The 27,607-nt window shown below is 39.7% G+C and overlaps 1 protein-coding gene across 3 annotated transcripts; it reads right to left on the bottom strand.

Annotated features, from left to right (window-relative positions):
- Nucleotides 1-7,626: 7,626 nt before the first annotated feature.
- Nucleotides 7,627-24,628, bottom strand: abcf2b (ATP-binding cassette, sub-family F (GCN20), member 2b). Of its 3 annotated transcripts, none has more exons than XM_072686911.1 (15): nt 24,545-24,628; nt 22,173-22,339; nt 17,846-18,067; nt 16,430-16,612; nt 14,959-15,130; nt 14,656-14,751; nt 13,705-13,807; nt 13,016-13,111; nt 12,638-12,757; nt 11,834-11,923; nt 10,612-10,722; nt 10,432-10,494; nt 9,028-9,156; nt 8,608-8,811; nt 7,627-8,517 (listed from the first exon to the last, which is right to left on the bottom strand). In XM_072686911.1, the coding sequence occupies exons 2-15, from the start codon at nt 22,318-22,320 to the stop codon at nt 8,401-8,403; spliced, it is 1,854 nt and encodes a 617-aa protein (XP_072543012.1). In that variant the 5' UTR covers nt 22,321-22,339; nt 24,545-24,628; the 3' UTR covers nt 7,627-8,400. The 3 variants fall into 3 exon arrangements, with proteins under 3 accessions (XP_072543012.1, XP_072543013.1, XP_072543011.1); XM_072686912.1 differs by lacking the exon at nt 24,545-24,628 and adding an exon at nt 24,317-24,373; XM_072686910.1 differs by lacking the exon at nt 24,545-24,628 and adding an exon at nt 24,042-24,356.
- Between the last annotated feature and the right edge of the window lie 2,979 nt (nt 24,629-27,607).

Genomic DNA, 27,607 nt, shown 5'->3' with positions numbered 1-27,607 from the left:
CTTTCCTCACAGCCAGAAAACCCAGCTTCACTTCCTAAAACTCCCCGACACGACCAGCAGAGAGCACTGCTCCCCCTTCACTGACCCATCCTGTGCTGAGAGCTTAGGTGAAAGAGCTCTACAGGATTAATAATGGACGAGCTGCTCCGTCAAACTCACATGAAAACATACAGTCCAACGGTTTAAGACGTTTTGTCGACAAATGCATCCAGTCTAAGCAAAGACTTGATATTTGCAGCCCTGAACCTTCTTCTATAAGACTTCTGCAGTTCGCCTTGGCCTGCTGGACATCAGCTTCTGGGCAAACTGCCTGGTGGCAACCCAAATTCTTGGCTAATCAGTGCTTGGAGTTGACCACAGGTTCTGTGTTTTTGTTTGTCCACCCTTTTTTTTTGAGGATTGACCACTCAATCAGCAGGGGGAAGAGCCTTTTCTTATAAAGCCCCCCAACTCTGGAATAACCTTCCAGATAATGTTCGGGACTCAGACACAGTCTCAATCTTCAAATCTAGGCTCATCTGTTTAGTTTAGCTTTTGGTAATTAATGTTTCCCCTTAGATAAAGGTTGTAGGTACAGGGGTTCACAGACACAGGGAATTGTAGTATACTGAGATGCTGGAGCTGTCGCCTCGCTGCTTGCATTCGATCACTCAGGTTTGTTGACGGTGGAGCAGATGGACGCTAGCGTTTCAGGGTGCTCCCGTGTCTGTGTTACCTTCTGGCTCTCTCCTTTTAACTAGGCTGTTATAATCAGACCTGCCAGAGTCGTCAGACACACTCTGATACTGCTCAACATTCTCTGCTCTCAATAAATCCATCCAGAACTCTCTTTACCTTCTCCGAGTAAATGGTCACCCAGCCCGACCTGCTATCAGATCAGCTGCCACCTACCAGTCCAACCATCACTCACTCATGAATGGTCTCAGGATGCTTCACTGTTGGCCTGGCACAGGACTCATGGTAGCGCTGGTAGGACACCAAGCCATTCTGTGAAAGCCTTCACCAGTCACTCACACCTGCCTTCTGCCATTCCTCAGCAAGCTCTGCACTGGTGGTGACCCGATCCTGTAGCTGCATCCTCTTTAGGAGATGGCCCTGCAGCTTGCTTGACTTGCACCAAGCCACAAACCCAAAACACCTACAAAAATAGGTTGCAAGTTAAAAAAAAAAAAAACAAAACATCTTTTTAAAGACTTAATGAAAAAAGCACCATCCTCTTGCTAAACAAATGGGGTGCTGTTGCTCCCAGACATTTGCTGTAAATTTGCTGTAATGTAATATTAAAATCCATGACTCTACAATGCTCTAGTTTAGGGAAAGTAATACCGTGGTTTGGCCACACATGGCTGAAACACAAACCTCCTATCTGATGCCCCAGATGCAGATCAACACCAGCAGGAATTGTGATCACATGCTTTCCCTCAGATACAGACTAAGAAGAGGCAGAGAGACCGATTGGGGAACTGAACTCTCTCCCAGCATGTTTTATTTGCTAGTGAGTACTGTAAAGTAAGTTCGGACATTTCTCTCTACAGTTATGTGCGTACATGGTGTTGAAGAGCAAATAATATGTAAATAATTATTATTATTTACTTTATTATTCTTTATAAATTTTATTATTTAATTACTGAAAAAAAAACTACATAGACTAGTATGAATTCCAGTCTTCATAACCATGCTGGTTTATGTACATGTGGGGTTGATTTCATGCTTTTTGACCAGCATACCAGGATTGAAGACAACTTAAGCCTATTGGACAACCATCAACTTTGAGTTTAGGTTATCTGGCTAACTGAGAAATCTTGCTTTCTGAAATACCCCCGATGACCAGATATGCTAAAGGCTGTTTCACAAAATCAGCATTTTTTAGTTGGCCAGATTAGCTTTCAGGGACTGAGAGTCCAAAGCTGAGAATGGTCTAGCAGATAAATCATCTCACATTCACAGCAAACCCTGGCGACCATTTACAGGCTTCTAACACTATATGACACTCACCTATGAAAGTAAGCAAAACATCACATAGCTCCAAACAGATGCAGCTATCTTGAGGCTTTTTGGCATTTCAAAATTACACACGTGGACAAAATTGTTGTTACCCCTCGGTAAATGAAAGAAAAACCCACAATGGTTACAGAAATAACTTGAATCTAACAAAAGTAATAATAAATAAAAATGTTATGAAAATTAACCAATGAAAGTCAGACCTTGTTTTTTAACCATGCTTTAACAGAATTATTCAAAAAAACAAACTCATGAAACAGGCCTGGACAGAAATTATGGTACCATTAACCTTTTGAGGCAATTACTGCAATCAAACGATTCCTGTAACTGTCAATGAGACTTCTGCACCTCTCAGCAGGTATTTTGGCCCACTCCTCATGAGCAAACTGCTCCAGTTGTCTCAGGTTTGAAGGGTGCCTTTTTCCAGACGGCATGTTTCAGCTCCTTCCAAAGATGCTCAATAGAATTTAGGTCAGGGCTCATAGAAGGCCACTTCCGAATAGTCCAATGTTTTCCTCTTATCCATTCTTGGGTGTTTTTAGCTGTGTGTTTTGGGTCATTATACTGTTGCAAGACCCATGACCTGCCACTGACACCAAGCTTTCTGACACTGGGCAGCACATTTCTCTCTAGAATCCCCTGATAGTCTTGAGATTTCATTATACCCTGCACAGATTCAAGACACCCTGTGCCAGATGCAGCAAAGCAGCCCCAGAACATAACAGAGCCTCCTTCATGTTTCACAGTAGGGACAGTGTTCTTTTCTTAATATGCTTCATTTTTCCAATTGTGAACATAGAGCTGATATGCCTTGGCAAAAAATCCCATCTGTCCATAGGACATTCTCCCAGAAGCTTTTGGGCTTGTCAACATGTAGTTTGGCAAATTCCATTCTGGCTTTTTTATGATTTGTTTTCAACATGGTGTCCTCCTTGGTCGTCTCCCATGAAGTCCACTTTGGCTCAAACAATGGATGGTGCAATCTGACACTGATGTTCATTGAGCTTGAAGTTCACCTTTAATCTCTTTAGAAGTTTTTCTGGGCTCTTTTGTTATCATTCGTATTATCCGTCTCTTTGATTTGTCATCAATTTTCTTCCTGCGGCCACGTCCAGGGAGGTTGGCTACAGTCCCGTGGATCTTACATTTCTGAATAATATGTGCAACTGTAGTCACAGGATCATCAAGCTGCATGGAGATGGTCTTATAACCTTTACCTTTAACATGCTTGTCTATCATTTTATTTCAAATCTCCTTCGCTGTCCCTTTGGTCACATTATTTTCAGGGGTACCATCATTTTTGTCCAGGCCAGTTTCATGAGTACTTTTTAAAATAATTCTGTTGAAGCATTGTTCAAAATGTCAGATTTTCATTTGTTCATTTTAGTAGAATTTGTATTTATTATTACTTTTCTTCAGATTCAAGTTATTTCTGTTACCATTGTGGGTTTTTCTTTCATTAACTGAGGGGTACCAACAATTTTGTCCACGTGTGTATGTGGGTAAAAAAGACAAACGCAGACGGTTTTGTTCAGACATCAACATTTACAGTTACAATTACAGCCCCGAAGACCCTTCTGAGAGCTCCACAAACGTCCCGCTCAGGAATATTTTCAGCTGGAGCCGAAACATGAGAACAGATTTAGCAAATAAAATATGTTAGGCACAATCACAGACAAACCGGACATCATATTGAAACCATATCGGTTGTTCTAAATTGATTTTATTAGAACAATTATTGACAGTCTTACAGAAATTCACAGATTTTTAACTTCACATTACAATCCTTTAACTCTTAGTCCGCTGCTGAAGACCAGGCAGGTTTAACCCTCAATCTTTTGGGCCAGCTTGGTTGGTGAACCGCTTTCCCTCTTTAGGTTTAAAAAAAAAAAGTAAACAACAAACAAACATACAGAATTAGAAATTTAAGCATCTCATTTCTTTTTATTTGCAAAAGTCAAAGAGCACCATTTATTTATCTCATTTGCAGTCAGATCTAAAAGGATCAGGCTGATCAAGAAGATCTTCCTGAGAAATGGAAACAAAAAAGCAAAAAAGTAAAACCATTTACAGATCAGATCGAACGTCTGAGGCTGCTGCTGTTCTCAGACCACTGGGCTGCCCTGCCCAGAGTCCAGACCTCAACATCATTGAAACTTTAAGACTGAAATTTTGGGAAAATGGTCCAGCAGATTTCTATAGAAAAACTGAAAATGGAGGTTAAGAGTAGACTCATTAAAAACTGAATCTTTTGATATCATATTTAGTCATTGGGGCTTCTGATGAATATATATTTCAGTTTTTTTCCTGACAATGAAGAACTTGTAATTAATGGTCTTTTTTCCTTGAAATCAAATCAGATAAATAAAGGGTAATCCATATATGTGCTTAAAATGGTTTCATGTCTGTTTGTGGATTTGTTTTCCAGTTTTATACCATTTAACTGACGAGATACAAGCTCATTTTCAGAAACACGATCTCCATCAGCTAATCCAATTCTGGATTCAGATCCAGATCCAGATCCAAAGGTATATTCAGATTCTGCAATAAACTGCTGTGGAGATAAAAACAGAAAAATGAAAAAATACACAGGAAGTACTGTTGCATCATAGGGTCTATGATGTCAACTATGAGAGACAAAATGAGAAAAAAAAAATCTGAAAATCACATTGTCTGTTTTTAAAGAATTTATTTGCAAATAATGGTTGAAAATAAGTATTTAATCACCTACAAACAAGCAAGATATCTGTCTGTCACAGACCTGTAACTTCTTCTTTAAGAGGCTTCTCTGTCCTCCACTCATTACCTGTATTAATGGCACCTGTTTGAACTCGTTAACAGTATAAAAGACACCCACAAGCTCAAACAGTCACACTCCAAACTCCACTATGGTGAAGACCAAAGAGCTGCCGAAGGACACCAGAAACAAAATTGTAGACCTGCACCAGGCTGGGAAGACTAAATCTGCAATATGCAAGCAGCTTGGTGTGAACGGTGAGCAAAAATCCCAGAACCACACGGGGGGACCTAGTAAATGACCTGCAGAAAGCTGGGACCAACGTTACAAAGGCTACCGTCAGTAACACACTACACCACCAGGGACTCAAATCTTGCAGTGTCAGACGTGTTCTCCTGCTTAAGCCAGTACATATCCGGGCGCGTCTGAAGTTTGCTAGAGAGCATTTGGATGTTCTGGAAGAGTTTTGGGAGAATGTCTTATGGTCAGATGAAACCAAAGTAGAACTGTTTGGTACACACACAACTTGTTGTGTTTGGAGGAGAGTGAATGCTGAGTTGCATCCAAAGAACACCATACCAGCTGTGAAGCATGGGGGTGGCAACATCATGCTTTGGGGCTGTTTCTCTGCAAAGGGACTAGGACGACTGGTCCGTGTACATGAAAGAATGAATGGGGCCATGTATTGTGAGATTTTGAGTGCAAACCTCCTTCCATCAGCAAGGGCATTGAAGATGAAATGTGGCTGGGTCTTTCAGCATGACAATGATCCCAAACACACTGCCAGGGCAACAAAGGAGTGGCTTCGTAAGAAGCATTTCAAGGTCCTGGAGTGGCCTAGCCAGTCTCCAGATCTCAACCCCATAGAAAACCTTTGGAGGGAGTTGAAAGTCTGTGTTGACTGCCGACAGCCCTAAAACATCACTGCTCTAGTGGAGATCTGAATGGAGGAATGGACCAACATACCAGCAACGGTGTCACACTGTTACAGCTCATGTTTCTTCTGCTGAATATTTTTACTAGCTAAATTTGAAGGGAGGCTTAAATTTGGGAATTAAAAAGAAAGGCAGGCACTCACACGAGGGGCACTTGCCAATAGACCTGATCGTCCAGGTACCTAAAAACAGACACAGAAATCAACAGCAATTTTCACTACCATTAGCCATTATATGGTAAACGGTGCACTCTTACAGTATTGACTTATACTGAATTATTAAAGATGCTTGGACGTATGAAGACGGGTTGCTCCAGGACAAGGACATGGTGATGTGAGATAAGAACTATATATATATATATATATATATATATATAATAGGTGTCTTTAAAGACCAATCGCTTAAGTATGTATATCTGTGCTTTTCATTTTCATAAACGTATACTTGCTTCAACCACTCATCTGGCTTTGTCTCTTGTGACCAATTACTTAACAATGCAATATTCATTTAATTTTTGTTTGTAATGAATTAAAAGAAATACTCCTAAACCCAATTGGCTTACATTCTCCACAATCGTCCTAAGAATCTTCTTAATTTTGTCCTAACAAAAAGTCAAAAAGCTCATTAATGATGTTCACAGCGCTGCTCTTCTAATGATAGATACCATTTCCCTGACGAATGAAACAAATCCCTAAGAAGAAAACATTGCTGAATGTTGGAATCTACATGAAAACTGTGAGTGGATTTCAAGAAGACATTTCTTAGTGAAGAATGTCTGTTGCTTTCCAGGAATCAAAGCAAACATCTTGGAGGTGAAACCAACAGCAAAATACCCCCTATATGATCTCACAACTAAATCTTACCCACAAATCGCCCCCCGGTTTTTGTTGAGCAGGTTCCATCTTAAAAAAAAAAAAACACAAAATAAGAAATATCACTAATTATTATTGTTATTAAGTATGATTCACTTTTAACTTCGCTTTTCTTAAAAATGTCAAATTTGATACAGCGAGTTACACATAAGATCCTACCTGCTTAGATCCATTGCCTCCTCCGAGGCTGAGGTGAACACACAGAAACATTATTCCTGTCAAGCACAGAAATAGTTTGGCTTTCATTCTCACAGTGTGGAGGTGTGTGACTGCAGCTGTGCTCAGGAGAGAGAGTTTTGGTTCTGGCGTGAGGTATGAACAGCTGTGCTGGGTCGTCTTCTTGCAGCTTGGGAGGCGGTGAAGCAGAAAATAACAGCGTTCATCTTGTAAAGATCTAATCTAATGTGCAGTTGTGTAACCAAGCCACAGTTAAAGCTGTGAGACTGTCCATGGGTCATGAGCATCAGCCTGAGACTCACTTTGAAATGAACTTTCAATGGATTTTTAAACGAGTTTATTATTATTTAGTTAGTTTATTTTATATGAGTTTATTATTATTATTGTTACTATTATTATTATTATTAGTAGTAGTAGTAGTAAAAATTCATCCAGGAGCAGTGACATGGCAGAGCACACACTTTTTGTCTTATCAGAAAGTGAAAAAGGGAAGAAACACCCAGTGTGTCTGGTGTGATGCAACATTTTCGCAATACTGTATTTCATCTTCAACATCAGGTATATTTGGATCATCAATTGACAGCAAGTCAATCAAAATTCTGTGAAGCAATGAATTAATTTAATAAATTATGAATAGCTTAATAAAATAGCTGGTTATTTAGTAAACAGTGAAGTAATTATTGACAGTGTAGATGTAATAATGCTGTCCTGATAAAGTTCAGTGGGAAGAAACTTACCACCACAGTGCTAAAGTAGCCAATAAAGAATACCAGCATACTAGGTCTAGTTTGGAGATTCCAGGACTCTGAAAGCTTGGGATGAAGTTCCTGGCAGGTTCTACTGAGTACAAGAACCACACTTAATCATATGAAAGATTGCAGCATACATTATATGGACAAAAGTATTGGGACACCTTCTCATTTATTGTTACTTCCAAAATCAAGATGATTAAAAAAATTAGTTCATCCTGCTTCTATTGGAGTAACTGTTTCTATTATCCAGGAAAGTTTTTTGGAGTATGAGGGTTTGGTTGAATTCAGTGACAAGAGAGTTGGTTGGACGAAAGCATTGGTTGGAACATCATCATCATTCCAAAAAACTCCCCTCTAGCCAATAGGTTCATGTTAATCTACTTCAGAAAGTCCTATTCTATTGGCAGTACTTCTCTCCAGGGACTAGACAAGCTGCGTGTGTGCGTGTGTACATCTGTGTCAGCAATAAGTGCAACTTAAAGTGGCAACAGAAGAGGTGTCCACAAACATCTGATGACTGCAAAATGTGAACAGTGACAAATGACCCTTCTAAAGGATCCTTATTCATGGCCTTTAAAATTCTTCTGACCATACCAGTAGATATGCTGACGTGAAAAAATGAAAATACACTCACACGCAGTCTAAATATTAGGCTTGTCGAATGACTTGTGCAACTTAATTGTATCAAGATAGATACTCTCTAACTTACCCCTTTGACCAAACTTTGATTAACTCAACATTATTGCATTGTGATACCAAATCAACACTGATATCGGGACTCTAGCGGGAGTTCTGCACACCTCTGAAGACGAATGTCCAAGAACCAATGCTGTTGGAAAGGTTCTCAGCTTACATGCATATAGTACGAGGAGCACGGGAAAATAAGCTATCCATGTTGTAGATCGAAGAGTCCAGCTAGTGCAGCTCTAAACGTCATGCGTCTGTTTGTCGATCTTTGACTTTAAATGCTCCTTGTATGCCAGAATGTCTCCGTTCCATTTAGTGATGGTCTGCTTCTCACACACCCAGATCTCCTGAGCCACCTGGGAGGAAAAGGCAATTCGGCATTTTAAATACATCTTTTTTTTACTGCTGAAAGCTTAGAAGGCTTTATCTGCAAAAGTCATCCATACCTGCTGGATAAGTCTGAAGTCGTGACTGACCAGCATCATCCCTCCCTCAAAGTCATTGACGGCATCCGCCAGCGCATCGATCGTCTCGATATCCAGGTGATTGGTGGGCTCATCCAGGAACAGCATGTGGGGGTTCTGCCAGGCCAGCCAGGCAAAGCAAACACGGCACTTCTGACCGTCTGAAAGGTTCCTGATGGGACTCACCTGGAAGAGGAGCTCAATAGTTAGCTTTTGTACCAAATCACAAATGTTATTTTATTTTGGCAGCTTTCCATCACAATCACAGGCCTTAAAGCAAGGGACCGACAAAACCAAATCGTTTGGTGTCTGAAGTTCATTTCGGTACTTTCATACTGGACGCTAATGAGCGCACACTGCAACATCTCTATTCAGTCCCTCAGAAACCCACACAAACAGTACCTGCTGTTTGCCCGTAATGCCGTAGCGTCCTATGATCTTCCTCATCTCCTCTTTCTCTTTGATCTCTGGGTAGCACTTCATCATGTATTCAAGAGGGGACAGATCTAACTCCAGCTGTTCTGTCAGATGCTGCAGAGCGCAAACAAGACAAGACTCAACAACTCCAAAGTAAAAATGTGGAAATAATGAAAAGCAAACTTAAGTACTTAAGTGATTGTATATTTTTACAGTGCTATAGTGTTATATTTGGAAACTCTGTGCTTTACTGGGATGTCCCAATCTGATCAGGGCCGATCCAGGCATAATTAAATGGATCGGGTATCGGCTATTTTAATCCCAATCCGCTGTGTTCAGAGCACCAACTGGTGGCCTTAAGGCACCATTCATAGACATTATTGCACCACTGAGAAGCACTCACAGGATGTAAGTTAAAGAGTGTTGAGTCTGCAGTGTGAAACTATTTTACAGTGGAACATTAGAACAGACCCTAATATCTTTCATCTAGACCTTCGACATACTCTGAAGTTTTTTTTCCTCCCACGCAAATCAGCTCTTATGTATTTGAATACACTGTGTTTATTAAATCATCCAGTCAACACACACTGTAAATACGTAAAGGCAGGTCAGCATAAAATGATGCTGATTACAGAGTTAACTCATCTTCGTTCTTTCGCAAGGTCTTAAGAGTAAATGGCTATTAACAAAGAACAGCCCCACCAATTTGTACAGGAGTCCCTGTAGTTACTGAGTAATATACTATAGTGTGTAAGAAGCTTTGGAGTGTTAAGGGGTTAAGTTGGCCTGCCTTTACATTACAGTGCAGCACTAGTACTGTTGATCAGCTGCCTGTCCAAACAACTTCACTTTCAATCTGATCTGTTAAAACAGTTACTTTTCACTTTTACAGATTGATCATATTTTTTAAAATAATATTTATATAAAATTTTCTTCCTGGTGTCCTTCGACAGCTCTTTGGCTGTGGACAGGTGTCTTTTATACAGATAACGAGGTCAAACAGGTGCCATTAATACAGGTAACGAGTGGAAAACAGAAAAGTCTCTTAAAGAAGAAGTTACAGGTCTGTGAGAGCCAGAAATCTCATTTTGTCTCTCATAGTTGAAGTGTATCTATGATGAAAATTACAGACATCTCTCATCTTTCTAAGTAGGAGAACTTGCACAATCAGTGGCTGACTAAATCCGTTTTTGCCCCACTGTATGTCTACCCATAATGAAGTCACACAGTATCTAGGCTTTTACTTAAGTAGTGTTTCTCTGTACTTTTTACACCCCTGTATGTTATATGCTCTGTGTAGGGGTATGGATTGTAAACGTTGTGTCATATTTTAGAAAGAACTAAGCCCAAAAAATCTGCAAAATCATGGGTATTACTTGGTTGGTTTACCTGGTGATACCTGCCAATCTTCACATGTGAGTGTTTTCTGATCATACCGTCAGTTGGGAGCAGCTAGCAGAGAAAGCACAACAAGAAAATGAATGAAGGGAAAACTAAGCGTATTGTGATTATACGTATCAGCACTTCACAATTCCTTCATTTAATTCAAATCTGTCACACCCAACTCACCTCTCCCATCAGCAGTTTCAGTAGTGTGGACTTCCCTGCTCCGTTGGGCCCCACTAAAGCCACCCGTGTGTCCAGGTCAATGCCAAACTCCAAGTTCTTATAAATGCAAGGCTTTCACAAAGAAACAGAACAAGGTAAGTAAGCACTGAGAGAGAACAAGCTTGGACACCATACATAACATTCTGTAAAATCACGGACATTCCAAATTAATTAAATAAATAAATAATCTAAATAAACTTTAAACAGTCAGCAGGCCACCATGGTCCTGACTTAAAGACTATATCCACCCTCAATATCAACGGGTTTCCCGCCCTCTCAGTCCACGTTAGGGAGGTTAGGGTAGAAAGAAGCCAATCAGAGTTTTTTTCCTGCTTTGAATGTAACATTAACATTCAGAAGATTGCTACATAACAGAGGGAAAATTCCTCACTGTAACATTATCAATTGAGGATGGATGATGCTGAATCACTTGGGGGTGCACTAGGTCATATTCAGTGTAAAATTAATTTTGTTGGACAAATCACTGTTTATTCAGCACTTCTGGACAATTTATTACTTTAAGATGGAAGATACACTTTAAGTATTGGGACACCAGTTTGCTCTACCCTACTTCTTCTGAATAAAAAAACAACAATTCTGCTGCTTCTGTTGAAATAACTGTCTCAACTGTCCAGGGAAGGATTTCTACAAGATTTTGAAGCATTGCTGTGAGGATTTGATTGCATACAGTGACAAGAGTGTTAATGAGGTCAGGATGTTGGATGATCTCCACCCCACCTCATCCCCAACTCCCCAACTCATCCCAAAAGTACTGGATGGAGCACCATCTATCATTCCAGAGAACACAGTTCCACTACTCTACAGTTCAATGCTGGGGGTCTTCATACCCCTTTAGCCCACGCCTGGTATTAGGCAGTTCCAATAGGTTCATGTTTATCTGCTCCTATTCTATTGGCAATACTTCTCTAAAGGGACTAAAAAAGCTGTGTGTGTGCATTTGCACATCTATCTCAGCAATGGATGGAATGTTAATGCATTCATTAGAAGGGGTGTCCACAAACATTTGTACACATGGTGTAGTTACGACACATAACACTAGCATGTTGTACCCTGCATTTATTACTGTTGGACATAATCATAACCGGGCACTGGTTTAAACTCTTAAAAGGATTTTGCCTTCTCCTGTAAATTTACCATGTTCTTGACTATTCTCCATACATACCGTGTCCTCTGAATATCTGAAACTGACATTCTGCACCATGATGACAGGGGGCGGGATCTTCCCACAGGGAGGAAAATAAAACGACAGAGTCTGGAGAAGGAAGACACAGAAGCTCCAGGTTAAAAACTACAGAATGCACTCTCAAAGCAAACGTACACTGAACACAAGGGGTGCACTGAATTCTATTCATTCAGTTAAAATCACAAAAAAACATATCAGCACTGTTAGGCAAAAAAGGTATCTTCATTTTCTTTGACTTTCACTTTATATTGTGTCTAAAATTGCTCTTTTGAAGATACAAGGCATTTGTGTGACAATACATAAGGTACCTTACAGCGACTATGTTAATAAACTGTATGTCTGCTATGCTGGAGAGCATAGAAGAAGGTACAGGTCAAGTAAAGTCTTTGACTAGAGTCCTGACTGATGATGAGGGTAAGTGAGAGTCAATACAAGCTGTCTGTCAGGCCGTCCATAACTGCATGTTGTATAATAACATGATAAATCTTGCTGCAGGAGTATTTAGGAGTATAGTAGTAGACCTATTGTGTTTTATGTTTGAGGCCTGGTTTTGCAGAGTATTGGAGAACAAATGATCCAATAAACAAAACTGTCTGAATATGTATTTTTCTTAGGCATAAAGACCTGTTCAAAGGGTCATTACTGCATGTGAAGAGTCATTTATCAAATGCAGCTCCATTTCAACATCACACATTGGGCAATGGCTGTTGCTACACAACAAGATATGTCACAAGAGGGTTTCATGTTAGCCATGAGTGAGTGTGGCGTGTGTGAGTGCTAGACCTTATCGTTGACTACACGGGAAGTCAGTCCTGAGGCCACCATCTTCTGCAGGGTCTTCTCTTTGCTCTGTGCCTGGCGGGCCAGCTTAGCTGAGCCGTGACCAAATCGAGCAATATAGTTCTATGCGGTGAAAAAAGGGACACCAAGAAAACACTAAAGATGTAGTCAGTTGTTTACATGGCATTGCTGTTCAACATGGGTTCTATTCATCGCAAAAATATTCCTAATAACATAAATAAGAGATAAAATAAGATCTGAAGAAGAAATATTCACTTTAGACGTTCAGAGCAGTGGATGGGAGAATCAGGTCATTTATTTGACACTTACAGAAAAGTATGTAGCAGTACAAAGCATGTCCACGGGGGAGCAGTGTTTTACCTTCATGTGTGCTATCTGGTCCTGCTCCCAGTTGTAGCGCTTCATCTGGTTCTCCTCAACCTCCTCCCTCGTTTTCACGTACTGGTCATAATTACCCTTCAATCAAAAACAGACCCATCTATCACACACACACTAAATACACAGGAATGCAGAGCACAGTTCCTTTTCTTTTGGATTTACCTTGGTTTCACATAAAATGACTAGTAATGACTTTACTAAAGTTTCTATATGAAATGGTCCACCGATCTCTGAGAAGATTATGACAGCAGTCCTTTGACATGAAGTGATAATATGATATTGTACAACTGTTGCTATAGAAGAATAGTATTTATATTATTTATAGTATGTATAGTATTATTTAAATATATTATTTAAATGTCCCATAGAATGCATGTATTTACTATTTTCAGTGGTTGTTTGATGTATGAATAATAATATTCATGGGACATATGGGACTTTGGTTGGGGTGAAATATGTTCAGATTTAGTTCCAAAAGTAATCACTCATTAATAACCCCAGCTCCAGCACTGAGATATTTACTTTGAAAAAATAACATAACTATTCATGATTACGTTTGTTAAAATAACTAGAATTATAGATCCAATGTAATGACACTTAAGGCACTGTGTCTATGGGAAGCAGGGTCTATGTTTACTTTTCACACTGAAGTGAGCCCTGACATTACTCACAGTGTAGTATTTGAGTTTCCTTTGGTGCAGGTGGATGATGTTGGTGCAAACACCATTCAAGAAGTCTTGGGAGTGTGAGATGAGTACAAGAATTCTCTTAAACCTAAAAAGCAGTAAAAGTTCAATGTACAGGTCACACTCACTCAATGCTAATTCTATTATAGACAGCTTCAGACTTTACACAGGAAATTGTATTTGTGATCATTTTTGGGATCTCACTGTGGCAAATGTGTGTGATGCTGCAGGATGCATGAAGCTGTGGACTTTTAAACAGAAGGGCTGCATGATGACCAGTACAGTAGTTTCTTTTGTTTTCTTTTGTTAATATAATACATAATATAATATAATATAATACATATATACATTATATATCCTATTTTTAAGCACCTCACATTTACAGTGTTACCCAGTTACAATGCACAGTATTTGGCTCACTGGTTAGTATGTAAATTACATGTTAAGTCAAGTAGTGAACGACACAACACTCTGGTTCTGGTGTTTGATCAATATATCTATGTTTCACCATCTAACAGGTTAAAGTAAAAACTAAAAAGTAAAGAAAACTCACCTAAACATGCATTTCTGTAATATCAAAATACCCAATGTTTTCCTTCTAGGACATGTTAAGCGTTACCAAATCTTGAGAAAATATATTCACTGTCAAGGTTTCTGAGCACATAGCCTAGTCTCTTGGACCCCCACATAAGTGGCTGGGAAAGTGTCATCTTTTCCTCCGCTTATAGGCAGAGCATCCATTACATCCTATACCTCTAGAGCAAAATCACACCAGCACACACCAAACAAGCATAGGCTGCTATCATCTACAGTTTGGGGTAAGGGAAACACTGTAAACTAGATTTTTACAAACCACTGCTTTAAGCAAAACAGTGCTGGTGTTAATCTCTTTTAATTTAGAGGTATAGTAAGTGGTGTGGGAAGAGTAACACTTACGATTTCAGCTCTTCCTCCAGCCATACACAAGCATCCAGATCAAGGTGGTTAGTGGGTTCATCCAGCAGCAACATGAAGGGCTTAATGAACAGGGCTCTGAGAGCGAGTAATAGAAAGAGAAAGAGGAGGAAAGAAAGAGCCAAAAGTAACCAAAGCAAATATCAGCTATAAACTTCTGTCATGAATTTTTGTCTTTATGTGTTTTAACAAGAGAAAAGTAAAGATCCGTTTCCATCCCTTAGCCTTTCCCAAATCAATCCCAGCTGCAAAAAGGAGTTTTTCCACTCTGTGATGATGCTTTACCTGGCCAGCGAGACGCGCATTCTCCAGCCACCACTGAAGTCTTTCAGCTTTTTGCGCTGCATAGCTGGAGAGAAGCCCAAACCGTAGAGAATCCGAGAGGCTCTAACCTGGGCTTTGTCTGCGTCCAGCTCCTCCAAACGCTCATAAATCTCCATCAGCTTCTCACATTCCGCTGCAGGGAGAAAGAAGAGGACAACTGCATTTATAAATTGTTTTTAACAAAAACACACTTGTGTTGACCTTACTGACTATGTAGGACCAGGTTTTGATATAACGTGAAGGTCTAGAATCAAACTGCCTCAATTGGAAATATTATACAGTGGAAAAAAAGCAGGGTAAAATAAATAAATAGTGTACATCAAATAAAGTGAAAGACATACACTATAAGGTTCTGCATAGAATACATCCCTGGAATTTTCTTTTATGTAAATATCTGTGCTTTTTGCCATTTATAGCTCCAGTGTGGTCGGCTGGTTTTGGAAGAAATTATGTTTTTAATGTTTTTCATTAGTTCTTATTATAACTGACAATGAATGTTTAAAAGCAGTTATTGGAAAAGGTAAAGCTGTTACTTAACAGTTTTTATATCAGTTACTGAATATTTTATAGTAGTTCGTTTTTTTAATGTTAGTTAGCAGGTACTGAATAATGTGTAGCAGTAACCAAATAAGTAATTTTATAGTACTGTGGAATAATTTCTAGCAGTTACTGAATACTCAATCATTTATATCGGTTGCTAAATAATGTATGGACGTTACTGACCAATTTATAATAGTTACTATGCAGTAACTAGTTATTATAGTTATAGCAGATACTGAATATTCAGCCGTATTAGTAGTATTACTGAATAACAGTAATGAAAAACAATGATGAGATGTAAAGCAAGTGGAATATTATTTCTCCATTTTTACCATTTGTTCCTTTAAAAATATATTACAATAAAATGTAAAAACTAAAATAATAAATAAATACATATAAATTATAATTAATATAAAATACATATAAATAATAATACATATAAATAATTATATATATATGATTTTTTTTAACTTTTTTCATTTTTACCTTTTGATATGTTGTGAAAATGTAAAGTGAAAATGACAAAAAAAGAACATTTTGAAATTTTGAAAAAAGTATAACTACCTATAAGTGTGAGAGTTGTTTAAGGCTCACTTTTATCAACAGGAAAAGACAGCACACCCTCTTGTGGTTATTAACTGTTATGCCTTAGAACTAAACTGAGAAAATGTGCTCATTTACCATGCATTTCCCCCCTAAAACCAATAAGATGTGATATATGTGATGTATACTGTAGATGTGACATATGCATCCATTAAAAACGTACATACTGATCAATACGAACATTTCAGATCATTATAATAAGCACTTCGTTCATTTCTTTTTCTGTAACCAAAAATTGTACCTGGTTTGGTTACAGTTCAGACCGGCTCTGTTTGAGTGTGTGACTCACAATCCTCATGAGCTAATCTCTCTGCCTCCTTTTCCAAATTGATCCTCTCCTGGTCGACTTCCATGACACACTCCAATGCCGTCTTCTCACTGGGAGCCATCTCGCGTGTCAGATGATAGATGTCTATGTGCTCTGGGATAGGAACCTCTCGATGGCCAATAGCGGACAGGAGCATGGACTTGCCTGCCAAAAGTGACATAAAGAGGCTGATAAATGTTGCCTGTAGTCACAATCTTAATGCTGGTCCTCCCCAGCTCAGCAGTCTATCATTTTAGTACCAAGTCAAGATTTATCACAAAGAACAATATTATCTATGTTATATTAGCTTTGTTATAGCAGCAGGATCTGTTAGCATTTTCTGCTAATGTATAAATTGTATTGTATATATCGAATTGCTAATTAATTCCGTTTTTTATTTATTTATTTTGTTGTTCCAAAGTATAGAAGTTAAATAAAGAATTCTCTCATATCTAGTTTATGCTAAGACCTATTGTATATCATTATAGTATAACAGCTGTAGGTTCAAATGTGTGGTACTAACCATCAAGTATCGCCCTGCCTTATACTTGTGTCCACCCCCATCTCTTTGTTTACCTAACCATGTGCTCCCCTTCTGTCCCTCTGCCCTTGCCCTGCCTGCTCCTTCTAATCCGACCCCAGAGGTGTCCTTTGTAACACGTATAGTCCCTTTGTTTTATCTTAGCCTGGTCTGGTCCTTAGCATTACTCCACGGCTGTTGATGGCAGTTTTCTGCCCATTCCTGTCTATTCTTCTGAGTCGCACCACATTATCTGTTGTCACATCCTTCCAGGTTTATTTTCAGAGTTGTTTTGTGTTTGGTTTATGTTATGTATCATAAAGCTAATTACTTGCACTTGTCCAGCCTCTAATATCAAATCTCACAAGCTAATTATTAGGCCCATGCTAACAATATGCTCCGAAGCAATTCAACAACATACAATATAAGGTTCAATATATAACACAAGTTGTGGCTGTCATGCAATACCCTTCTTAATGTTCAATGAAGGTCAAGGTCAATTTCTACTGATCCACTCATCATGACATTTTTACTGATTATCATCATGAAACTGGCTGATTTACATTATGTCAAAAAGTAAAAATACAGTAAAAATGGAAATACAAGGTTTTTGAATGACAGCCACAATGTAATAGTTATATTAACTTATTCAATTAATTGTGCAATTGCCCATTTGCTTCTACTTTTCTAGTCAACAGGGTTTAAAAGTACAGACAAACTTCCCATCTGTGTTAATCGATAGTACAATAAAGCTACAGCAGACTAAAGTCTGTCTTTGAAAAAATCCTTTAACCCCACCAGAGTGCAGGGCATGCTACTATCATCTCAATGTGCTGCAGTATCCACTACAACAGCATGAGCAACATCTGCTGCCATACCTGTGCCATTGAGGCCGATGAGGCCGTAGCGCCTGCCCGAGTTCAGCTCCAGGCTTGTGTCGCTCAGCAGCTCCTGACCGTGGAAGGTGAGCGAAAGACTGCTGATGTGAACGTCTGTACTGTTTGGGTGGGATGCCAGGACACCAGTGACGGCTCGTGCCTCCATCTTACGCAACTCGAACTCATCCAGCTCTTTAGTCAGGGCGGCCACGTCTGCAGAGACTAAAACAGAGGAGCGGCAACGAGGGACGGATTAGAAAGACAAGTACAAAATACAGCATGTTCTTTCTCTTGCCCTCCCTTTGGACAGGAAAACGTCCAAAAACGTGTTATGTATCAACTGCATGGCAAAGCTGCCCATAAAAATGTTGCTTAATGCTGCTCCAGGAGACCCAAAGCGCTGCATAGCTTCAGGTTTTCCTTAACTAGACACACCTGATGCATGTCTTTCATGAATTCACATACCATTTTGTCTTTGGTTCTATTGGTTTCACACTGCAATTATGTAACACATAACATAAATGTGTAACATAGTTATGTAACATGCAACATAAATATGTAATATGTAACATGAATACATAACATCATTATGTAACGTGTAACATATATATGGAACATGAATCCATAACAAATCATTATGTAACATGTAACATATATATATATATGTAACATGGATACATAACATACGTCATTATGTAACATGTGGCATTTATATGTAACATGAACACATATCACACCATTATGTAACAAATATGTAACATAGATATATAACATGAATACATAACATCATTATGTAACGTGTAAATATATATATGTGTGTATATATATATATATATATATATATATGAAACATGGACATGTTACATCATTATGTAACGTGGCATTTATATGTAACATGAACACATACCACATCATTCTGTAACAAATATGTAACATAGATATATAACATGAATACATAACATCATTATGTAACTTATATGTTACATAGATACATAACATCATTATGTAACGTGTAACATATATATGTAACATGAATCCATAACAAATCATTATGTAACATGTAAATATATATATATGTGTGTATATATATATATATATATATATATATATATATATATATATATATATATATGAAACATGGACATGTTACATCATTATGTAACATGTGGCATTTATATGTAACATGAACACATAACACATCATTATGTATCAAATATGTAACATACATATGTAACATGAATACATAACATCATTATGTAACATGTAATATATATAAGTAACATGGATAAATAACATACGTCATTATGTAACATGTGACATTTATATGTAACATGAACACATAACATCAGGTGTTGTGAAAATCTCTTGAATTATTATAATATTGTATTTATGTCATATTGCCCACCCACAAATGTGAATGTTTGTTAACTGGTATATATAATTAGTTTGGGATGCAAGCACCTTTACTTTCACACTTGCCTCCAAAAAGAACAAGCCATCATAGTAAAAAAATCCAGACCTAAACTTCCCACACATTTATGACACACATGTATCCCACTTCATTTTCGCTGAGATATTCTAGTCTATATTTAGCAAAATCAAAGCAATAAAAATACATATCACCTTACATGATCTCCTCCTCTTTACGACTGGTTGGTTTGTCAGTTTAAATTTAAGCAATCAAGGTTTCAGTGCCCAGCCAAAAACACATGCCATCGATCCATGTGCCCAAATCAAACACACTGCTTTGCTATCATTTTATTGCATTGTCATTATTAGCAGCCGCTTAGGTAGCAGGAACAGTATGGGCCTATGTGAACATGTAGTGGTAGGGGTGTAACAATCCATAAACTGTCAAAAATGATTCGACAAGATTAAATGAAATGCCAATTAATCTGCCTTAAGTTCAAATGTGACTGTCTAATATAATACCTGCATGATGATGTGCTAACATGTTAGCCCTGAGTGGATATCTACTTACAAAGAGTGTGTTTGTCCTCCTTGCTCTTGCTTTCAATGTAAAGAAGACTGGTTCTGCACTCGCTTGTTAGATACTGATATTGTCATGTAACTGATATTATACTTTTAACTGGACTAATCCCATGATTTTTGGAGGATTATGGTTTAGTTGTTTGGTGCACTCCTTGGTAGAGGTGGAATGCTCACATCTGTCAAAGCGAACCAGATTGAAACATGGTAGGAGTGTAAATGAAGGCCTAAATCAATAGCAAAAAGTGTCTTCTGTAAAAGAAGACATCAATCAGTAAGTAAAGCCTCAGAGAACCTAACCCCCCAGCGTGTCTCTTTAATTGTCTGCTCATGTGGTTGTCCATTTGTACACCAATAGGGGAAGTGAATCTAACCTTCGTTAAAGCGCCTCCATATAAAAGCTCCACATAAATGTCAACAACTAAAACTGCATGTGCAAAAGAGCCGATTCACTCAGTTCTCCCTGCTTAGCTCGCTCTGTTGTTGAGTTCTGCTGTGCAGCAAGCCGGGATGGTTGGGTCTGGATGGAGGGCTGTCAATTAATGTGCTCATTAGAATATTAAGAAGTTCTTAAATAGGCATTATTAAAGGTTATAAGGAAGTGTTTTAGCATATTTCTATCCTGTTTTTTACACACACTTAATTTTGGTCAAATACATTTAAATACATTTTAGGGTGATTCTTTAATTGGGGCTATTGAAAAACAAAATTAGCAATATTTGTGTCTTAATTATGTCAACACTTAATTATGTTCACACACTTTAAAACGTAATGATGGCCGAGACTAAGCTTATATACAATTCAAATATGTTATACATATGCAGTCCAGGTCATTTTAAAGGGTTCACTTACTTTTCCAGCCTGCACTTTTTTCCTGTACAGTAGAGTTCTCTGCTGCTGTCTTACAGCCATACTGACTGAAAAATGTATGAAAAATTAGGAAGTGGTACATTTTACTTTAATTTCTAAATAGATACTGATGGTGTAACTAAAAATCTGTCAATCAATTTCATGTAATAATCATATAATATAACAATAATCAATTTTGCGCTGGTAATGACATAAAAGACTCTAAGAAACACTATTCAATAGCTAGTACAACATGCACTGTTAATACCCATACTTAATGTACTTTTTTTTTTTTTTATAAAATACTGCCATATTATAAATGGTAACACTGATGAATATACTTCACAAACTGGACAAATACTGTACATATTTTATTTCCCATCAAAATATCACTTTTCTTTCAGAATTGTCATGTGCTCCCATCAGTCTTTCTTTCCAAGTTTGTGGTATAAACGGAAAAAGTGTTACCTTCGTTATAATTACAGAAGTTACAGGCTGGTGTGGTAACGATGGTAAGGTTGAAGTTGAAAAATGAAGTTTTCAGAAATCTATTATAAGCAAATATTTAATAGATATGAATGAAAATGTGTTTTTAAGTTATTACAAATATTATATCTTTTTTTATAAATGTATCATATTTTATTATTTTATTTGAGCAGTGAAGTTTATAGGTCTGGGTTGGGCACAAGGTGATAGTAGCTAAATACTGATGTTTAAAGCTTCTAAAACATAATGATTTTGGTGCATACTTTTTTTTGGTCATGCAATAAATAATAAGGTATAAATATTTAATACCTAAGCTATTATCTGAATGTCTGACATGAAGCAACAAACCAACAGGCTCCAAAAAGGCTGGATAGCTGGGTATGCAGGTGCACTGGTCATAAATTTGGCACCTAAGGCCAGAAAAGTACAGCTTCAGAATTACCACAGAATTTGATCGAATCTGCTGCAACAGTAAACCTCTGTAAGTCTCAACAAAAGCGCATTAAGAGCATCTCACAGCTGGAACTGCATGCAGGGATGTCAACCTTTATAATACATTCTGGAGCCTGAATGAGTGTTACACAGATTTGCTCCTGCCTTGAACTGGAGAATTTCTAGTCCAGTGTCCCAGTACACACAGTTCTGGATTTTATGACAGTGTTGAAAATAGGACTGGAGCTGGCAACGGGTCTTCTGTGGAGCCTACTCCTTATTAGGTTCTTGATATAAATATACAGTTTGGTATTTCTGTTATTTTGTCCACCCCCTGTACGTTTAAATGGCAATAGCTTAAAGGAGTATGTATATCTTGTATACAGCAGTGATCCGGCTTATTACGGTAAACTAAAATGCAAAGCCAAATCACACCAGTGTGTTGTGGCACACAGAGAACTATCACCAAGTTTAACCCTTAAAGTGTCCAGACTCCTCTCAGGTGCTGTTACCAAAGATCATATCAATGGGTACTTTTTCAAAGTTAATTGAGTAGATGAATGAAACACACCTCCGTTTGCATCCCCATTATGAACTGCTCCATTTTCCTCTGGTTGCTTAGACTCCGCGCTCACCTCCTCGTGCTTTTTGACGCGCTGGCGAGCTTTGGCTGCCTCCTTCTTTTTCGCAGCCTTCTTCTTAGCAAGGTCTGAGGGCATGGTTGCAGAGGGCAGCAACCTGTGGGGAAGACCAGGCAAGACACACTTGCTACACTACCTGGCCAATGTTTCTTACACAATCAAGAGTATGTAAAAAGGTAAAAAAGTTCCAGTAACTGTTTCTCCTCATCTGGGAAGGCTTTACACTAAATACTGGAACAGTGCTGTGCGGATTTGACTGCATTCAGCCACAAAAGCATTAGTGAGGTCAGGTCCTGATGTTTAATGATTCACTCTGGGTCACAAACATCGCTCATGTTCATCCCAAAGGTATTGTATGGAGCTGCATGACTCCAGAGAAGCAGCTCCACTGCTCCACAGAGCAATGCTGTGGGTTTTAGACCCATCAAGCTGACGCCTGGTGACATTGGGCATGGTGACAGTAAGTGCATGTGCAGCTGCTATAGGGTGTCCCCTTCACCAGTGTGTTACTGCAGAGAGTATACAAGCTGTGTGTCAGCAGGAGGTGCTGATGACTCTAAATTAAACAGAACTTACAGATGCATGTTTTTACTATACGAACACATGTGTGTGACAGAGATAGAAAGATAGACAGACAGACAAATAGATAGATAGACAGAGAGATAGACAGATAGATAGATAGACAGACAGATAGATAGACAGAGAGATAGACAGATAGATAGATAGATGTAGACAGACAGACAGACAGCCGGTGTGTGAGCTGGTGAGAGTGTGAGCTGGTGAGAGTGAGAGTGTGAGCTGATGAGAGTAAGAGCTTGTGAGAGTGAGAGTTTGAGCTGGTGAGAGTGAAAGTGTGAGCTGATGAGAGTGAGAAGTGGTGAGGGTGAGAGTGTGAGCTGATGAGAGTGAGAGCTGGTGAGAGTGAGAGCTGGTGAGAGTGAAGTGTGAGCTGGTGAGAGCAGGTGAGAGTGGGAGCTGATGAGAGTAAGAGCTTGTGAGAGTGAGAGTTTGAGCTGGTGAGAGTGAAAGTGTGAGCTGATGAGAGTGAGAAGTGGTGAGGGTGAGAGTGTGAGCTGATGAGAGTGAGAGCTGGTGAGAGTGAAGTGTGAGCTGGTGAGAGCAGGTGAGAGTGGGAGCTGGTGAGAGTGTGAGCTGATGAGAGTGAGAGCTGGTAAGAGTGACAGTGTGAGCTGATGAGAGTGAGAGCTGGTGAGAGTGAGAGCTGGTGAGAGTGACAGAGTGACCTGATGAGAGTGAGAGCTGGTGAGAGTGAGAGTGAGAGCTGGTGAGAGTGTGAGCTGATGAGAGTGAGAGCTGGTGAGAGTGAGAGCGAGAGTGTGAGCTGATGAGAGTGAGAGCGAGAGTGAGAGCTGGTGAGAGTGAGAGCTGGTGAGAGTGAGAGCTGGTGAGAGTGAGAGTGAGAGCTGGTGAGAGTGAGAACTGATAAGAGTGAGAGCTGGTGAGAGTGAGAGTGTGAGCTGGTGAGAGTGAGAGTGAGAGCTGGTGAGAGTGAGATGTACAGTTGTACAGTTTAACAGTTAGCTAGTGGGACTGAACTAGCTTGTCAGCCTCCACCCTGACGTCTCCTCCTGTAGAGAAGGTCTGATCTGTGGCGCAGCAGCCTGACCTGTGGAGGATCAGCGGGTCCCGTTAACAGGGCCTACTTCAGATAAACTTACTCCACACACACACACACACACACACACACACACACACACACACACACACGGAGCTAACAGCGCTGCCCCCCGCTCATTACACCACCGCACTACACCAGCGGCGACATGACAACTACTCACCCTCGTCCCTGTCTCTCATACTGCTCCAGACCTGCAGTCTGCGGTCGCTGAAGTCACGCCGGAGTGCAGGTTACTTAACAGCGGCACCGGCGCCCTGCCTGACCGGCCGACATGCTAACGCTAGCCTAGCTAACCGTCCTGCGGACATTAGGACTTTAATACGGAGGGTGTCACGGGTCGTAAATACTCTATGGCCTCGTCTGCAGGTCTGGACCAACATATGTGCTCATAATTAAGATTATAAGCTGGAGACGGGGGTAGCTGTGTTAGCTTACCCTCACACTGTCAGCGGCCGGAGCAGCAGCGGCAGCAGCAGCGGCAGCAGCGGCATGGGAGCAGAAATGGTTGACAGCGGAACAGAGAGAGAGAGAGAGAGAGAGAGAGAGAGGCTAGCGCGGCCACGTGAACCATCAAACACACTGACTGTCAGTTCGGTAGTGAGGTAATAAGTTAGTTATAAGCGTGTAAAAGAGCTTGTATTTATGTACAGAGGATCAGCATACCTTTATAAAGTGCAATAAGACGCGGCTGCTGGCTTATAAAGCTGTTATAGACCCAGCGCTGCTCTCCTGAGTAAACCGAGGCGCTCTCCTTACTTGGTCACTGTCAGAGCCCGGTGTTTGGACTCGGGCGGAGAGAGTCGAGGCCACGCCTGTCGTGGGCGGGCCCACATTGCCAAACAACATACACTCCGCCCACAAGGGGCGTGGCCCCCAATCTCTCCGCCCGAGTCCAAACACCGGGCTCTGAGAGTGACCAAGTAAGGAGAGCAGCGCTGGGTCTATAACAGCTTTATTACACTTCATTACAGCTTTATTAAGCTGATTCTCTGTAGCTACACCAATCTAAACACATCTGTCTTTTTTAAATGACTAATATTCCAGTGGAGGATAGAGTATCCTGACCCCTAATATTACATTTGAAACTTTTGTCTTTGGGGTAGCGTGTTGGCCTCACATTTGGATGCCCACCAGGGTCACTGATGAGACCAGGTGGGGTTAAACATGGGCCCCATTTGGGTTGTAAACTGCGTATGTGGTTTAGATGGGACCCATGTGAGATTAAGGAGGGCTGTAACAATGGGGTCCATGTGGAAAGCTCTAATTGTATGTACAAACCCGCTCAGAGCCCATGCCCACCTGCAACACACCTAGACCACTTTCCACTCATGTGAGCCCCACAAGAGCATGCTGGCTGGGGGAAGCAGCGCGATGACTCAGATCTTATGTAAGAAGAAATGACTGAGATGTGAAGAAAGTCAGAGAGTAGGAGAGTAGGTGTGTACTGGTGCTCTGTAGAAAAATGTCCTGACTCTGATTTCTTTACAGTGCTGGTGACGGGAACCAGGGGTCACAACCCGAGAACCTACACATCTTCTACGTTCAATGTGGATTCCCCTTTAGGAAGGAATGGCTTAAAGAACTGCAGTGGGACGGAATAAAAATCTATCATCTATCAGCACTGTAACTGGACTGAACTGAAGACTGGTAGACTGTCTTCATCTTTTTGATGTGGTCTATTATATAATCAATGAAACACAAAGCAGATCTGATCACCAGTGTGAAGTATTAAAATTAAGCGATGGAATTGGTAAATACATGTTTATGGAGTTACGCTTAAAAAAAGTAGATTCTTAACAAACCTTTTACCTTCCTGTTCTGTCAAGTCAAGTCAAATTTATTTGTATAACGTTTTTTTACAACTGTTGTCATCACAAAGCAGCTTTACATAATTCTGACTATAACAGCCTTGTTAAAAGGACAGAGCCAGAAGGTAACACAGACACGGGAGCACCCTGAAACGCTAGCATCCATCTGCTCCACCGTCCACAAACCTGAGTGATCGTGTGTAAGCAGCGAGACGACAGCTCCAGCATCTCAGTATACTACAATTCCCTGTGTCCGCGAACCCCTGCACCTACAACCTTTATCTAAGGGGAAACATTAATTACCAAAAGCTAAACTAAACAGATGAGTTTTCATTTTAGATTTAAAGATTGAGACTGTGTTTGAGTCCCGAACATTATATGGAAGGTTATTCCAGAGCTGGGGGGCTTTATAAGAAAAGGCTCTTCCCCTGCTGAGGTTTTCTGAATTTTGGGAACTACTAAGAAGCCAGCTCCCTGAGATCTAAGTAGTCTTGATGGTTCATAATATGTAATATGATCCCGATATTTATTAAGATTGTGTTCATTTCATGTTAACCAGATTTGTGCTCCCGGTCAAAAATGCCAGGCCAATTGTAGCTAATTAACTCCTGAACTCTCCAGGGCTTTTTACACACTAAGGTGTATTAATATATATATATATATATATATATATATATATATATATATATATATATATATATATATATACATAAAATAGAACTTTAGGCCTGCTGGCAGTGCATGGGCTTTTTAAGGGTTTAAAAAGCTATAATACGACATATATCATCATCAACTGAAGTTCTTGTAAACATTACATGCTTTGAATGTCTATTTGCTATTTATGGCCTTTAGGCCACACTGACCTGACCTCATACAACTTATTTTATAGTACATTAAGGCTTTTCTTACAAACAAATACTCAGATGAAACACATTGTGCTATTTATTATTTATTTTGTGTCAAAGTATAACAAGAACATTTGTTTTGAAACCATTTCCATTTTTCCCACATATTTTGTGTTGCCAGTCAAAATTGGCTGGTATGATTTCTTTAATAAACAGACTTTTTACAAAAGTACACCTTTATCCATGTGCAAATACATTAAAGAACAATATTAACGACTAGAAAAGTGTGTTTCCTGAATGAACTGCTGAATGCATGTGCAGCTTAAATGGTTTCCACTTCCAGGCAAAGGTGGTTCCAGTGGAGTTGCTTAGTGGTTTCGAGGCGTTGGCCTGGGCTGGGCTTAGATGCTGTAGCTGCTGTGGTGCCCCATGTGGTTGGTTAAGTGCTACTAGTATACTTGCCTCATCTGCACACAAGACAGATACACACACACACACACACACTTCTGCACCTCATTCATTCCCGAATCTCACACTCAGACTGGACGATCTGGAGTTGGAACTCAGAGAATAACCTGCAGAGAATCAAGAGAAACTCTTCTATTAAAAAGTTCCCCTCTTTCCAGTCCGGATTCACCTCCATCCACACCACAAACGTCCTGTACACCCATGCATGGGAGGGTGTGGAGGAGGATCAGCATTCCTCCATCTGTTGTGTGATCATGTGCTTAAACCTAATGACATACACTTAGTATGGTCTCCCCCATTCATTTCTAATGAACGGCCTTTCTTAACTGGGAACACATAGGGTGAAAAACGTTAGCTAAGTTATAATTAAAAATATATTTTTTTAAAAACCAGATGATCAGAAATCGTTTAAATCGGTCAGATTGGACCGGAACACAAAGGATGGGCTTCAATATAACAGAAGAGAGTAAACGCTGAGATCTGCAGCGGATTCACGGCTGAGTGTGGAACCTTCTGTGCGCGTTTTTTGTTTCCCGTGGTGTCCTGTTACTGTACACGCCGTGTGTGTGTATGTATGTATGTGTGTGTGTGTGTGTTTGGCCTGT

Source organism: Salminus brasiliensis, chromosome 9 (assembly GCF_030463535.1).
Source record: "Salminus brasiliensis chromosome 9, fSalBra1.hap2, whole genome shotgun sequence".
NCBI lineage: Eukaryota > Metazoa > Chordata > Actinopteri > Characiformes > Bryconidae > Salminus > Salminus brasiliensis.
The sequence above is the reverse complement of the archived record's forward strand: the minus strand, read 5'-3'. Positions and strand labels throughout refer to the sequence as shown.

What these genes read in the sequence shown, in the direction of transcription:
- abcf2b (XM_072686911.1), bottom strand. Translation starts at nt 22,320, where the DNA reads ATGCCCTCAGACCTTGCTAAGAAGAAGGCTGCGAAAAAGAAGGAGGCA. An exon ending in TAATGGGGATGCAAACGGAG is followed by an intron (nt 18,068 to 22,172) that starts GTGTGTTTCATT and finishes CCTCTGTTTTAG; the next exon opens with TCTCTGCAGACGTGGCCGCC. An exon ending in GCATTACGGGCAAACAGCAG is followed by an intron (nt 8,812 to 9,027) that starts GTACTGTTTGTG and finishes CTCCTCTTCCAG; the next exon opens with GTGAGTCCCATCAGGAACCT.